General features: G+C 64.5%; 2 protein-coding genes across 2 annotated transcripts; one reads left to right on the forward strand and one right to left on the reverse strand.

Moving 5' to 3' along the window:
- Positions 1–28: 28 nt before the first annotated feature.
- On the reverse strand, positions 29–1,876 carry CFD (complement factor D). The gene is made up of 5 exons (XM_061474645.1): positions 1,722–1,876; positions 1,410–1,563; positions 1,079–1,223; positions 512–769; positions 29–239 (listed from the first exon to the last, which is right to left on the reverse strand). Exons 1-5 carry the CDS (start codon positions 1,780–1,782, stop codon positions 66–68), a joined length of 792 nt encoding a protein of 263 aa, XP_061330629.1. The 5' UTR covers positions 1,783–1,876; the 3' UTR covers positions 29–65.
- Positions 1,877–4,215: 2,339 nt separating this feature from the next.
- LOC133280184 (phospholipid phosphatase-related protein type 3-like) lies at positions 4,216–7,096 on the forward strand. Its single transcript, XM_061474636.1, has 7 exons — positions 4,216–4,352; positions 4,466–4,651; positions 4,781–4,910; positions 5,033–5,228; positions 5,308–5,365; positions 5,558–5,731; positions 5,810–7,096. Exons 1-7 carry the CDS (start codon positions 4,278–4,280, stop codon positions 7,055–7,057), a joined length of 2,067 nt encoding a protein of 688 aa, XP_061330620.1. The 5' UTR covers positions 4,216–4,277; the 3' UTR covers positions 7,058–7,096.
- Positions 7,097–12,820: the final 5,724 nt, after the last annotated feature.

Consider the following 12,820-nt stretch of genomic DNA (forward strand, 5'->3'; position numbering starts at 1 on the left):
CCGGTGCTTGGAGCGGGTGCTGTGGGTGCCGTGGCCGTGGCGTGGAGCCGGGGGCTGGCGCGGGCTCAGGGAGCGGCCCCATCCCGGTCCGCAGCCGCGATGACGCCGTCGATCCAGGCAGCGTAGGGCGCGATGCGGGTGTAGATCGCCGGCTTCTTGTAGTTGCCGCAGACGCGGGACCCCGCCGTGACCACCCCCTCGGCCACCCCATTGCAGACCAAGGGGCCGCCGGAGTCTCCCTGTGGGACCAGGGCTCATCAGCGCCGTCGAGGGTCCCCCAAGAGCCCCAGCCCATCACCCACCCCGGGGCTCCCCCCGACCCGAGGCGCGGCAGGGACACAGTGGGGCAGATCCATCACTGAGCACCCTTGGGTTGTGCCCATGGCCTCATCCCTGCCTCCAGCCCCCCCGAGAGCCGCTTTGCAGTGACGAGCCCAGGGCAAGGAGCTCCCCATCACCCTGGGGACGCAGCCCCGGGTACCCCAAGCCCATGGGTCGGGGTGGGAGCTACCTTGCAGGTGTCCTTCCTGCGGGAGTCGGTGCACATCATCTTCTCGGTGATGGTGTGGTCGTGGCGGGTGCGGTGGTTGCAGACGTCGCGGCTCAGCACCGGTCGCTCCAGCTGGTAGAGCTTGTCGGGCCGGCGGCCGCTGTGGTTGATGGTGCCCCAACCGGCCACGTCGCACACGGTGTCGGGAGCCACGTCCCGGTCCTCCCGCTGCACCGGCAGCACCTGCACGTGTGCGTTGAGCTCCGCTTCCTCCTCCAGCTGCCGCAAAGCAAACGCGGGGACCGGGGGTCAATGGGGGGACCCCAGTGTGGGCCATGGTCAAGGGCTTCACCTTCCACCCACAGCCCCCATCCCGGGATGCAGCCAGGGACCGGAGCTGCCGTCATGAGCACTGCAGGGAAGGCGTTCGGATGCAGCCCGAAGCTCTTTGGTGGGGATGCAGCGATGGGGAGGGATGGACACGGAACTGAACAGCCCCAGCCTGGCCTTGGGGGTTTCCTCCTACCCCGGGCACTGTCCCACCGTGGTTCTGAGGGGCAGGGGGTGTCTGGAGAGGGGGGGTCCCACCTGCAGCAGGAGGAGATCGTCCTTGTTGTTGTGGATGTTGCTGCCGGGGTGAGGGATCTGGGCACGAACCCGGTACAGGCGCTTGTGGGGCTCCGGCTCCGTGAGCGAGTGGGCGCCCAGGAGGACCTGGAACATTTTGCCATCCCTGGAAGAGAGCCAACGTGTGGGAATGGGAATTCCCAGCAGAGGGAATTGGGAGGGGTGGGGGGTGGGATGTGCTGCAGCCCCTGCCCAGCCCTGGTGCTCCGACACGGGGTATGGAGCCCCAAGTCCAGCATCACCCCCCCCTCCCCATAGCACAGAGCAGCTCCCCCCCCCTCCTGGCACTCACGTCTCCTCGGTGCAGTGGGCAGCGCTCAGCACCCACTGCTTGGCGATGAGGAAGCCCCCGCAGACGTGCTGCCCGTCCAGCTGCAGCGAGGCCATGTACGGCCTCAGGTGGGGCTTGGCCTCATAGCCCCCCAGGATCCGTCCCCGGGGCTGCCCTGTGGCAGCAGAAGAGGCCGGGTTAGGTCGGCATCGCCAGCGGGCACGGGGCAGGGTCACCCCGGACCCCCCCCCCCTGTGGTCCAGGATGCGGACGGAGGCAGGAATTGGGGGGCTGAGTGGGAGCCCCGCGGTACAGGGGGGGTAATGCACTCACCATTCACCGTGCCCCCCAGCAGCAGAGTGAGGACCAGGACGGGTGCAGGGCTCAGCCCCATGGCTGCAGTGGGGCCCGGGGGGTGCCTCTGTGGGGTGCTGGGTGCTGTGGGGCGGTCGCAGCTCGGCTTTGCCGGGGCTGGGTTTTATGGTGAGGTTTGGGGGGGGGGGGGGGGGGGGGGGGCAGGAAGGGCAGCGCGGAGGGAGCCGGGGGGGGGGGGTTTCCGCAGCGTTGTTAAATGTTCCCCTTATGAAAAGGGTCAGGAGTTCCCGGCACAAACAGCGGGGCGGGGGGGGGAAGGAAACCGCCCGGCCCCGCTCCAGCGCTGGCACCCGCTGCCGGAGCCCAAACCCGCCTCTTGGCAAGGGGAGGTTCTGGCACACGCACCCCCAGAGCAGGGACCCGCACCCGGATGGGCGCTGGGTGCTGGGGGGGTGCCCAGGGGCGAGCATCCCCCCATGGATGCGTTTGCCCTTGGGGCTGGTGAGGATGAGGACAGCGGGGTCGGGACCAGCAGGACCTGGTGGGGGTTCCTAGAGGAGACCCTGCCCCGAGAGGAGCTCCTGCGGGGCTGGGGGGTGGTGGTGGCACTGGTGGCACTGGTGGCGGCACTGGTGGCACTGGTGGCGCTGGCAGCGGAGGCGGTGATGGCGGTGGCAGCCCCCGTCCCCTCTTGCCTTTCTCCCTGGTGCCGCTAAGCGGAGCCACCTCCTCGGCTCCCGCCCGGTCCCTCCGCGTTCCCGAGCTCCGTTCCCCGCCCGTCGCCACCGCCCGGGGCTCGCTCCCGGAGCCCATCACCGCGCCTCGGGTCTCCTCCGCCGCGGGCTGGGGACCCCTCAGCGGGATGCTCCCCCACCGCCCATCCAGCCCCATCCGTGCCCATGGGCTCTGCCGTGCTCCGAAAGAGGGCAAAGGGATGGAGACCCCCCCCCCCCCGGCCTCCCCGTCATCCTCCTCCTCCTCACGCACCCTGAGCCTTTACCGCTCAGAATCCCCTTTGTCCGCCCGCAGCCCCCGCTCCATCACCCGGCCCCGGCCCCGTGCACCGGTGGCTTCGGCCCTCCTGCTCCTGCCGGTGCCGGGCCAGCACATGGCGGGACGGGGCGGTCCATGCGGCCGGAGCATCGCGGTGGAAGAGTCCGGCTCAAAGCGCGGATTTCCCGCAGGGAGAGCGGCTTAATCGCGGCTTCCAGGGATTCGGGATTTAGACGTTAAATACGGGAGATTTCTGCCCACTTAGGGCCAAAAATGGAACAAGGCGCCCGGTGCCGCTGTGCGGGGCCGTGCAGGGCCCAGATGGGGCCGTGAGCCTGGGGGGGGGGGGAGGGTTGCAACCGGGCAGGGCTCGGTTGGGCCGGGATCCACCGCAAGTTTGGGACGGGGGGGAACCGGGGCTTGGCCTCGGCACCGGCTCCTCTGCCGCAGGGGCCTCACCGGGTTTGCCCTCGAGGACCGGGGGTGCCTCGGCCGGCAGAGCCCCGCTGTGCGCCGGGGGCTGGAGCAGCTCGGGGGGGGGGGGCGGGACCCTCGGTGCGGGCCTGGGACCCCCCCGGTGCCGGCTGCGGAGCGGGGGGGGGGGGGGGGGGGGGGGCGGTCCCGCTCGCTGCTCCCAGCCCCGCCTTCCCCTTCCTTTGTCTCATCCCCGACCCCCCCAGAAGCCCCCGCCCGCGACCCCCGGGAGGGGTCGGGAGCGGCGGGGCGGGGCGGGGGGGAGGAGGAGGAGGAGGAGGAGGAGGAGGGGGCGGAGGAAGCCGCCGCTCCCCGCGCTCCGCCGAGGCAGGAGCATCCCGGCCCCGGAGCCCCGCGGCCGCCGCCCCCCAAGCTCCCGAGCCCCCCCCCCCCCCCCCCCCCCCCCGCCGGCCGCAGCTCAGGTGAGTGGGAGGGGTCTAAAGGGGGGGGGGACCGCGGGGCACAAAGGGGCCGCTCCCCGACTCCCCCCATCCCCGGCCCGACCCCCGCCTGCGGCTGCGGCACGGCCGGGAGAGCCCCCCCCATCCCGGCCCCGCCGTTATCACCCCCCCCCCCGTTAACACCCCCCCCCCCCCCGTTAACACCCCCCCGTCAATGACCTCCCGTTAATACCCCCCGTTATTGCCCCCAGTATTGCTCCGCCCCGCTATTGCCCCCCGTTGCTCCATCCCCGTTATCCCCTCCCCACCCCTTTCGCAGTCAGGGGCAGTTTCGGGGGTCGCGGGCTGCGCGGGGACCCCCATCCCCTGCTCTACTCTATGGGCAGCTCACCCCCCCCCCCTCCCCACGCCCTCCGCAGCAGCCTCGCTGCCTGTCACAATCGCGGCTGCCTGTCGCGATAGCAGAGCCTCCACTCCACCTGTTGTCACAGCTCCGGCTCGGCCGGAACCCCCGGGATGCTGGGGGGGAACCCCGGGAAGAAGGGGGGGGGGGGGGGAAGTGGGGATACCCCTGCCCGGTGCAGCCCCATGGTACCGGTACCTGGTGAGCAGCATCCAGATGAGCCAGGACCCCCCATAGGGCTGAGAACTGGGGGTGAGGCTGCGGCCCCACAGCAAAGCAGCACCCGGCTCCCACCCCAGGACCATGATCCCCGCCAAGGAGAAGACCAGGGCTCCCAAGGACAGCATGACGCTCCTGCCCTGCTTCTACTTCGTGGAGGTGGGTGAGGATGGGCTGGGGGGCTCCTTCCCCAGGCCATGGTCCTGTGGCAGGGCACCGTGCCATGGCGGAGCGGTGTTCCCAACACTCTGCCCCCCCCCCGCCGGCTCCAGCTGCCCATCGTGGCCTCCTCCATCGTGACGCTCTATTTCCTGGAGCTGACCGACCTCTTCAAGCCGGCCAAGGTGGGCTTCCAGTGCTACGACCGCGCGCTCTCCATGCCCTATGTGGAGACCAACGAGGAGCTCATCCCACTGCTCATGCTGCTCAGCCTGGCCTTCGCCGCGCCGGCTGCATCGGTGCGTCCCGGGGTTGGGGGGGGGGGGGGGTGTGAGGATGGAGCCTGGTTAGGGCTTGGGGTCCTGGTGTGGGGAGACCCCTGCTCCCCATGGGGCAAGCGCTCCCTGAGCTGCCGGTCCCTCCCGCAGATCATGGTTGGGGAGGGCATCGTGTACTGCCTGCAGTCGCGGCTGAAGGGCCGCGCCGGCGCCGAGGGCAGCATTAACGCCGGCGGTTGCAACTTCAACTCCTTCCTGCGCCGCACCGTAAGGTTTGTGGGTATGTTGTGCAGGAGCCGGCACCGCACGGTGGGTGCCCGGGGGGGGGGTGTTGAGCCCTGACCACCCTATGTGGGACAGAGGAGAGGGGTGACCCGCAGTGACGTGCCACCCTGTCCCCAGGGGTCCACGTGTTCGGGCTCTGTGCCACGGCGCTGGTGACGGACGTCATCCAATTGGCCACCGGCTACCACGCTCCCTTCTTCCTGACCGTCTGCAAGCCCAACTACACGCTGCTGGGCACCCCTTGCGATGCCAACCCCTACATCACCCAGGACATCTGCTCGGGCACGGACAAACACGCCATCCTCTCTGCCAGGTATGTGCCGGGGGGGGGTCCATGCGTGCCGCGGTGCCAACGCTCCTGCCCCATCCCAAGCACTGCAGTTTTCCCGCAGGAAAACCTTCCCATCCCAGCACGCAACGCTCTCGGCGTTCGCTGCCGTCTACGTGTCGGTGAGTTCCCGGCTCTCGGGCACGGCGTGGGCTCCGTGTTGGCCCACGTGTGTCTGCGTTGGGTTGGCTGGCGCTTGGGTTGGGTCCGTGCGCACCCATGTGCATGGCTGGGGAAGGGGGATGCTGCGGTGGGTGCCGGTGCCATGAGCCGCGGATAACGGCCTTTTCCTGCCCCATCGCTGCCGCCACCAGATGTATTTCAATTCCATCATCTCGGACAGCACCAAACTCCTCAAGCCCATCCTGGTCTTCGCCTTCGCCATCGCCGCCGGCATCTGCGGCCTGACCCAGATCACCCAGTACCGCAGCCACCCGGCCGACGTCTACGTGGGCTTCCTCATCGGCTCCGGCATCGCTGCCTACCTGGTGGGTGCTGCGCGGGCAGGACGCTCGGCGCGGCCGCGGCACCGGGCCGGTGCTGACGCCGCGCTCCCGCTCCCGCAGGCGTTCCACGCTGTCGGCAACTTCCGCGCCCCGACCGAGAGGATCCCGGTGCCGGCGCCGGCCAAGGATGCTCTGCGGGCGCTGACGCAGCGGGGCCACGACTCCGTGTACCAGCAGAACAAGTCGGTGAGCACCGACGAGCTGAACCCGCAGGCGCGGCTGGAGGAGGCGGCGCGACCGGTGCCGCGGGAGAAGAACTCCCTGGGGAGCCTGAAGCGGGCGAGCGTGGACGTGGACCTGCTGGCCCCCCGCAGCCCCATGGGCAAGGAGAACATGGTGACCTTCAGCAACACCCTGCCCCGCGTCAACACGCCGTCCATGGACGACCCCGCGCGCCGGCACATGACCATCCACGTCCCCGTGGACGCCTCCCGCTCCAAGCAGCTCATCACCGAGTGGAAGCAGAAGTCACTGGAGGGCCGGAGCATGACGCTGGCGGAGGAGGCGGCGCAGGGCCGTGGTGCCGGGGATGCCGCTGAGGACGTGCCCCCGTCGCTGTACCCCACGGTGCAGGCGCGCGCGGCCGAGCGGGCGGCCGTGGGGCCCCGCGTCCTCATCCAGCCCCGCGCGGGCGCCTCGCAGCTCGTGCACATCCCCGAGGAGACCCAGGCGGGCGCCGGGGTCCCCGCCGGGGCCAGCGCAGCCGCGAGGGCCAAGTGGGTGATGGTGGCCGAGAAAGGGGGTGCGCAGCGGGTGGCCAACCCCCCGCGCCTCATGCAGGTCATCGCCATGTCCAAGCAGCAGGGCATGGTCTCCGTCACCCCCAAGCACTCGGAGACGTCGTCGTCGTCCACCAGCTCCGACTCCTCGCAGTACCGCTCGCCCTCGGAGCGGGACAGCTCCAGCATCATCACCATCGACGCCCATGCCCCCCATCACCCCGTCGTCCATCTCTCCGCCGGCAACGGGCCCTGGGAGTGGAAATCGGGGCCCAAGGGCCCCGAGGGGCCGGATGCCTACGAGCTGGGTGAGATGGGGAAGGAGTTCCGCGGCTTCCACCCGGCCAAGAGCGCCGGCGTCTCGCCGGGCTCCTCCATCAGCGACATGGAGCAGGACGAGCCGCGCTACGGCAGCCTGGCCGCCATGGCCGGGGGCGAGCGGGGGGGGGACACCGAGGGGCTGCCGGGCACCGCCAGCCGCGAGTCCACGCTGCGGAGGAAGCCGGCGGCGGAGCGGGAGGCGCAGGGGGACAGCGATGGGGACCACTACTACAAGAAAATGCAAGCCGGGCGCAGGTTTAAGGACTGAGGCCCCCCCCCACTCTCTGACCCCGGTGCCTTCCCCACGGCTCCCCCCCCTTCCTGGTGATGGGGGGGGGGAATGAGGATGGGGTCTCTGTGGCATTGGGGTGATGGAGCAGCGCAAGGATGCAGCCGAGCACGGTCACAGCGGACCCTGAGGCAGCCGGGATGTGTGGGAGCCCCCCTGTGGGACCCTGCTCCCACCAGGGCGCTGGGGAGGCTCAGGGGGCTCTGCCCCCCAACCGTGGTTGGGCAGCTCCAAGCACTTTGGACGTTTTTCTTCTCTCTAACATGGTGCTGACATTTCAGAGGGGGTCATAAATTATTCCAGCTCTGGAAGAGTATTCCTGGGGGGTGGGAGGGGGAAAATGATGCTGAAGGGCTTTGGGGGGGGCTGGATTGAGGGGTGCTGGGGTTTGGGGCTGCCGTGGGGCAGCGGGCCCTAGTTTGTGGATGCTGGGGGTCCCGCAGCCCCACATCCTGTGCCAGTGCTGGGGGGGGGACGAAGGGGGACGGGGGGGTGCCCAGGGCCGGGGCTCTGGGCACACGGAGGCTGTAAATAGTGCATGGGCTGATGGAGAGGGTGGGCCATGGGGTGGGCGCAGGGGGAGCTGGGGCTGAGCTCTGACCCCAGGAGCAGCGGCAGCAGCCCTGGGCTGGGATGCGGGGGGGATTGGAGGCTGTGAATGCATTTGTTGGGCGATGGCTGGAACGGCCGTGGTTTGGAAAGCAAATAAACACGTGGATGTTCCCCCCCTGGGCTCCTTTGCCATGGGGGAGCTGCTTGGGGGGGGGGAGGATGCTCCTAACGCACCGCATGAGCCCCCCGTTCCCAAGGAGATGTGGCCACCTGGGGACCCCCATGCTCCAAATGGGCTCAGGATCCTTCATCCCCCCATCCCCAAGCCGGGTTAAAGCCCCCCACATGCTCCTCAACCCATTGACCATAAACTCGACGTGACCCCCACACCCCCCCGGGGCGAGGAAGGGGCTGCGGGTCCCCATCGCACCCCAGGTTGATGGGGAGGGGAGGGGGTACCCCGTCAATAGAGACCCCCCCCTCCCCGTGTCGCTGCCGCTGCGCTTTCCCACCGCGTTGCCGTGACAACGCGGGATCCAGCACCGCAGCATCCGGCACCGCATGGGCCTCCCCGTGGTGTGGCCCCCCCTCCCGGTGATGGGCCCATGGCACCGAACTGCCAGCGCCAATTGGATTAACGGTGGAGATCCCAAAGCCTTCGCCTTGCAAACATATGGATTATCCTGCATAACCCCGGCTCCGTGCGGGAAAAACCACCCCGGGATTAGCGGGAGGATCGGGGGCAGCGCCTGCCCAGTGAATGGGTTGGGGGGATGCGATGGGGCGGGGGGGGGGGGGGGGGTCGCTCAGCACCATTCGGCAGCAGCACAAGGGTCGTGGGTGAGCCCGGGGGGGTGAAGCGGAGCCGGTGGCCGAGGCCGGGTGGGAGGGAAGGGGGGGTCCCAGCAGCCCCCGGCGCCGCTCTCGCGGCTCCTTGCGGGGAGCGATGGCTCCACCGCCGCTTCCCGCTGCCTCTGACCCAGCGGTTTCCATGGCAACTGCCAGCCCCGCACGGCTCCCGCAGCACTGACAGCCCCCCCCCCCGGGGAGCAGCACCCCCAGCAGCGATGCTTGGGGCCCCATTGGGGGAACAGGAGCATCCGCATCCCCCTGCATCCCCATCATCCTCCATCCCCGTTCTTCTCCATCCCCATCCTCCTCCATTCCCATCCTTCTCCATCCGCATCCCCCTGCATCCCCATCATCCTCCATCCCCGTTCTTCTCCATCCACATCCTCCTCCATCCCCATCCTCCTCCATTCCCATCCTTCTCCATCCGCATCCCCCTGCATCCCCATCCTCCTCCATTCCCATCCTTCTCCATCCCCATCCCCCTCCATTCCCATCCTTCTCCATCCGCATCCCCCTGCATCCCCATCATCCTCCATCCCCGTTCTTCTCCATCCACATCCTCCTCCATCCCCATCCTCCTCCATTCCCATCCTTCTCCATCCGCATCCCCCTGCATCCCCATCCTCCTCCATTCCCATCCTTCTCCATCCCCATCCCTCTGCATCCCCATCCTCCTCCATTCCCATCCCTCTGCATCCCCATCCTCCTCCATTCCCATCCTTCTCCATCCCCATCCTCCCAAGGCTGGGAAACATTCCGGTCTCCCATTGAGGAGCCCCCTCCCCTGTCACAGCAGTGTCCTGATCACATACAAGGTCAGCGCTGGCCCTGGGCTGGGGACGGGGCAGGGGGGTCTCACAGCCCCCATCCCCTGCCCCATCCCATAGGAACAATGGCAGAGACCATCCCATCCCATCCCATCCCGGGGCCACACTGACCCCACCGGGGCCATTCCGGGACGCACGGGGCGTTCCTGTGGATCCATGGGCAGGATCCATCCTCGTCGGCAGCTGCCGCGTTTCCACGGCAACGCAGCCCCATCGCCATCAATATTTGCCCGCAGGCAGCGCTGGGAGGCCGCAATTCCTGCATCAGGGAGCTAATGAGCCATGATGCCAGAGGGACAGGGACGGGCATGGGAAGCAAAAGCATCCCCAGGGAGCTGCTGGAGCGCCAGGCCGGCAGCGGGAGCTGCGGATGCCGGTGCTGCTTTAGGGTTCAACCCCTTGAGGTTGTAACGACCACCCCGGCGTCAACCATCACCAACCGCATGGCTGCAGGGGGCAGGAGCAGCTCGCTCCCATGGGAAGGGCCAGGTCCTGCTCGGCCGTGCTCCCACCCCAGCAGCCGTCACAAACCCGGTTACACTTCAGAGAACACCAGGGATTCCTTCCAGCAGGCGGAGGCTCCCCCGGGGATGGGGTTGGGAACCCTGGAGGCTGCTCCATGCTCCGCACTGATGGGCTGGGCACAAAGGGAATGTGGTCAAGGACAGAGCACAGCAGAGCCATGGAAGCACCAGCTCTTTCCCACTGACGGATTCATCCATCCACCTTTCCCCCTGCCCCTGGGCATCCTCCTCCAGACTCCTGCTCCAAAGCTCCCGGCTGCTCCATGGCATCCAAGCACATCCTAAGGGCCCCAGGCCCAACGCTGACTGCTGGGAAGGAGCTTTAACCAAGCTGAGCACACAGGGAAGACCCCAACTCTGCTCCGTGGGGAAACAAACGGGTCCAAGAACCAAAAGAATCCTGCAGGAGACAGCAGGGAATGCCGCTCATGCTGGCCGGGAAGCGGCAGGCCCTCCAGCCAGAAAGCTCCAACACACCTAAAGCATTAAACTAGAGAGTATTTGACTGGGAAGTGGGTTATTCCATGGGTATTAGCTAGAATATAGGGAAAGTTTAGGAATGTGAAGTAAAAAAGGCAGAGTGCCAGGTTGCAGCTCCGCTCCATGGCTGGTCAGGATAGGACACGCAGCCCAGTGCCCTTTCGGGCATCACCACCACCCGCTCCCCATGGATGCGCACGAGGAGGATCCCAGTAACACAAACCAAGCTGGAATTACGTGAGGAGGGAAAAATCAGAAGCAAAACAGGCACAATAAAGAGAGAGGGAAATCAGAAGCAAAGAATACAGAAGAAATTTATTGAAAGCACAAGTACAGACTGGCCAACAACTGCTTTCTACAATCTGAACAGTAAATAATGGAGCTACAGAAAGGTACAAAGGTTGTTATAAAATAGTTTTAATTTCATTTCTTTTTGCATTACAAACATTCGTTGAAAGAGGCAATGGAATTCTGATGGTGTGGTAACGCTTCCCCTCCCCACCCCGCCTTCCGCAATACTGAACCTGGAATCGCTGTTATCAAAATATACAATACATCTGTTTCACCATAAAAAAACCGGGTTTTGCTGCCCCCTCATGTCTTACAACAGGTATAAAAAAAGTATAAATATGTACACCCTTTTGTTACTCACATTCTTTACATGCAAACACAGGGATCCAAAGGAAAAGACCCACGGGCGCCTGGTCGTGGGTCACCTCCATTTGCCTGCACTTGGTTCCAGCCCGTGGGGTGACCGAAGCAGCGGTCAAGGCACCCCCCCAGGGGCAAGTCTCCTTCCAAGCAGCCTCTTCCCAACGCCCTGGGAGAGGCTTCTCAAACACATTTCAGATCCAAGCCCGGCCCCAGGGCTGCAGGGGAATGGGTTTGTCACCTGGGGAGGGACACCCACCACCAGACGCCTGGGTTTGCCCTCCTGAACGTTGAGGTGCTGGCAAGGAGGCGTGGAGCTGCAGCAAGAGGCTTTTGCCCACGTTTCGGGGTAACCAAACCCGGTGGCGCCGGCACAAGTGGGGCAAGGCTTCCAAGGAAGCTGGTTTTCCACGCCGCAGCCAGACACCCCCCCTCCTGTCAGCAGCCCAAGCTGAACCCTCACTCAGACCTCACGCGCTTCTCCAGTCCAATTCACATCCTTGAGAGCTCAGGGAGGAGCTACGGCAAGTTAAGACTTTTCCAAACACTCAGTGCCAGGCAAGTCAAGAGCTCCCACACTAAGCCAGGAAATCCTGACTTGCAACACACTAAGACAATTAAAAAACAAACTTTGGTCCACAATTTGCAGGAAAAAAAAACAAAACTAAACAAAAAACCCTGAAAAAAAAGTACAAGATTCGTGTTATTTTGCATCCGAACAGGTTGCAGGTTAGAGGGAAAATGTAAGGCAACATCGGATCACACGAAAGAGAAGGCAGAATGGCCCGGGAAAGAGGCAGAAGCCAGGAAAAACAAACAATACATGGGTTTTCTTGGGGGGGGGGGGGGGAAAGAAACCAATCTGCTGCAATCTACTTTTAATAAATTCCCTTCCTATAACTTAGATCTGGGCTTCGAGGTTAAAAAGGTAAAACCTTCACCTGCGTCCTTTCCTTTAAGGCACAAGCTCTTTGTGCCCGTCACCTCCACCGCTTGGCTTCCCAAGTCTGCTTTTTGCTTCTGGTGTTTCACGGATCTCGGTACATTCCTCATCCTCAGTCATGACCTCAGCCTGCAACTAAAGATTCCTGCCCTACTGATTTCAATTACCAACGAAACAAAACAAAACAAAAACCAAAAAGAGAGAAAGGAAAAGTACAGTATAGAGGGTAATAGCACAAAGGAGTAAATTTAGAGTACGTTTATACCATCTTACCATTCTATAAAAAAAGGTACTTAAAACTATTTCTTTTGCATAATAAAGAGATTAGAATATTTGGTCAACTGGAAATATTGCTATAGGCACAGATGACAGCAACAGCATCCAAAAGTATAATACAAGAATTAACACCCCACCACCCCCCCAAAAAAAAAAGCTCAAATGCTGAAGACATGCTATAAGAACGATGGCAGAGCTACACTGGTCTTGTTAATCTCAACTCAGGGGCACGAAGGTGGCTCAGGGGAGCACCTTCCTAAACGTGGGATATCCCATAATTCTCCGAATCCTAGCCGAGTATTTAGACATAGATATTTACACACACGATTTCTGAGAGACTCGTAATGATTCGTCTTCACAAGTGTCCAGCAGTGGTTAATTTTGTCTCTTGATGGGAGGCTCCCGCACAGGCGGAGCCTCCGGCGCTATCAGCAATGGAATGTCAGTTGGGTTTGGGAACATTTCCCCACCCTGGCCCCTTCTGCTCGGTCCCAATGTGATGGATGGGCAAAGGAACTCCCTACTCGGCAGCTTGCGGATGGTGATAAAGCAGGAGCAGAGTGGGAAGTGGCACGAGACACACGATACTGTGCACACGGAGACATTTCACAACTGCCTGAAGAGTCAAAGCCCAATA

This window comes from Pezoporus flaviventris, unplaced genomic scaffold (assembly GCF_033815535.1).
Source record: "Pezoporus flaviventris isolate CSIRO_AGI_PZ_B2104156 unplaced genomic scaffold, CSIRO_AGI_Pfla_v1 ptg000080l, whole genome shotgun sequence".
NCBI lineage: Eukaryota > Metazoa > Chordata > Aves > Psittaciformes > Psittacidae > Pezoporus > Pezoporus flaviventris.

Coding starts and splice junctions, on each gene's coding strand:
- CFD (XM_061474645.1), bottom strand. CDS start 1,782: ATGGGGCTGAGCCCTGCACCCGTCCTGGTCCTCACTCTGCTGCTGGGG. Junction 1,224..1,409: donor GCCCACTGCACCGAGGAGAC/GTGAGTGCCAGG, acceptor GCTCTCTTCCAG/GGATGGCAAAATGTTCCAGG. Junction 770..1,078: donor ACGATCTCCTCCTGCTGCAG/GTGGGACCCCCC, acceptor GCTTTGCGGCAG/CTGGAGGAGGAAGCGGAGCT.
- LOC133280184 (XM_061474636.1), top strand. CDS start 4,278: ATGATCCCCGCCAAGGAGAAGACCAGGGCTCCCAAGGACAGCATGACG. Junction 4,911..5,032: donor CCGCACCGTAAGGTTTGTGG/GTATGTTGTGCA, acceptor CCCTGTCCCCAG/GGGTCCACGTGTTCGGGCTC. Junction 5,732..5,809: donor CCGGCATCGCTGCCTACCTG/GTGGGTGCTGCG, acceptor CCGCTCCCGCAG/GCGTTCCACGCTGTCGGCAA.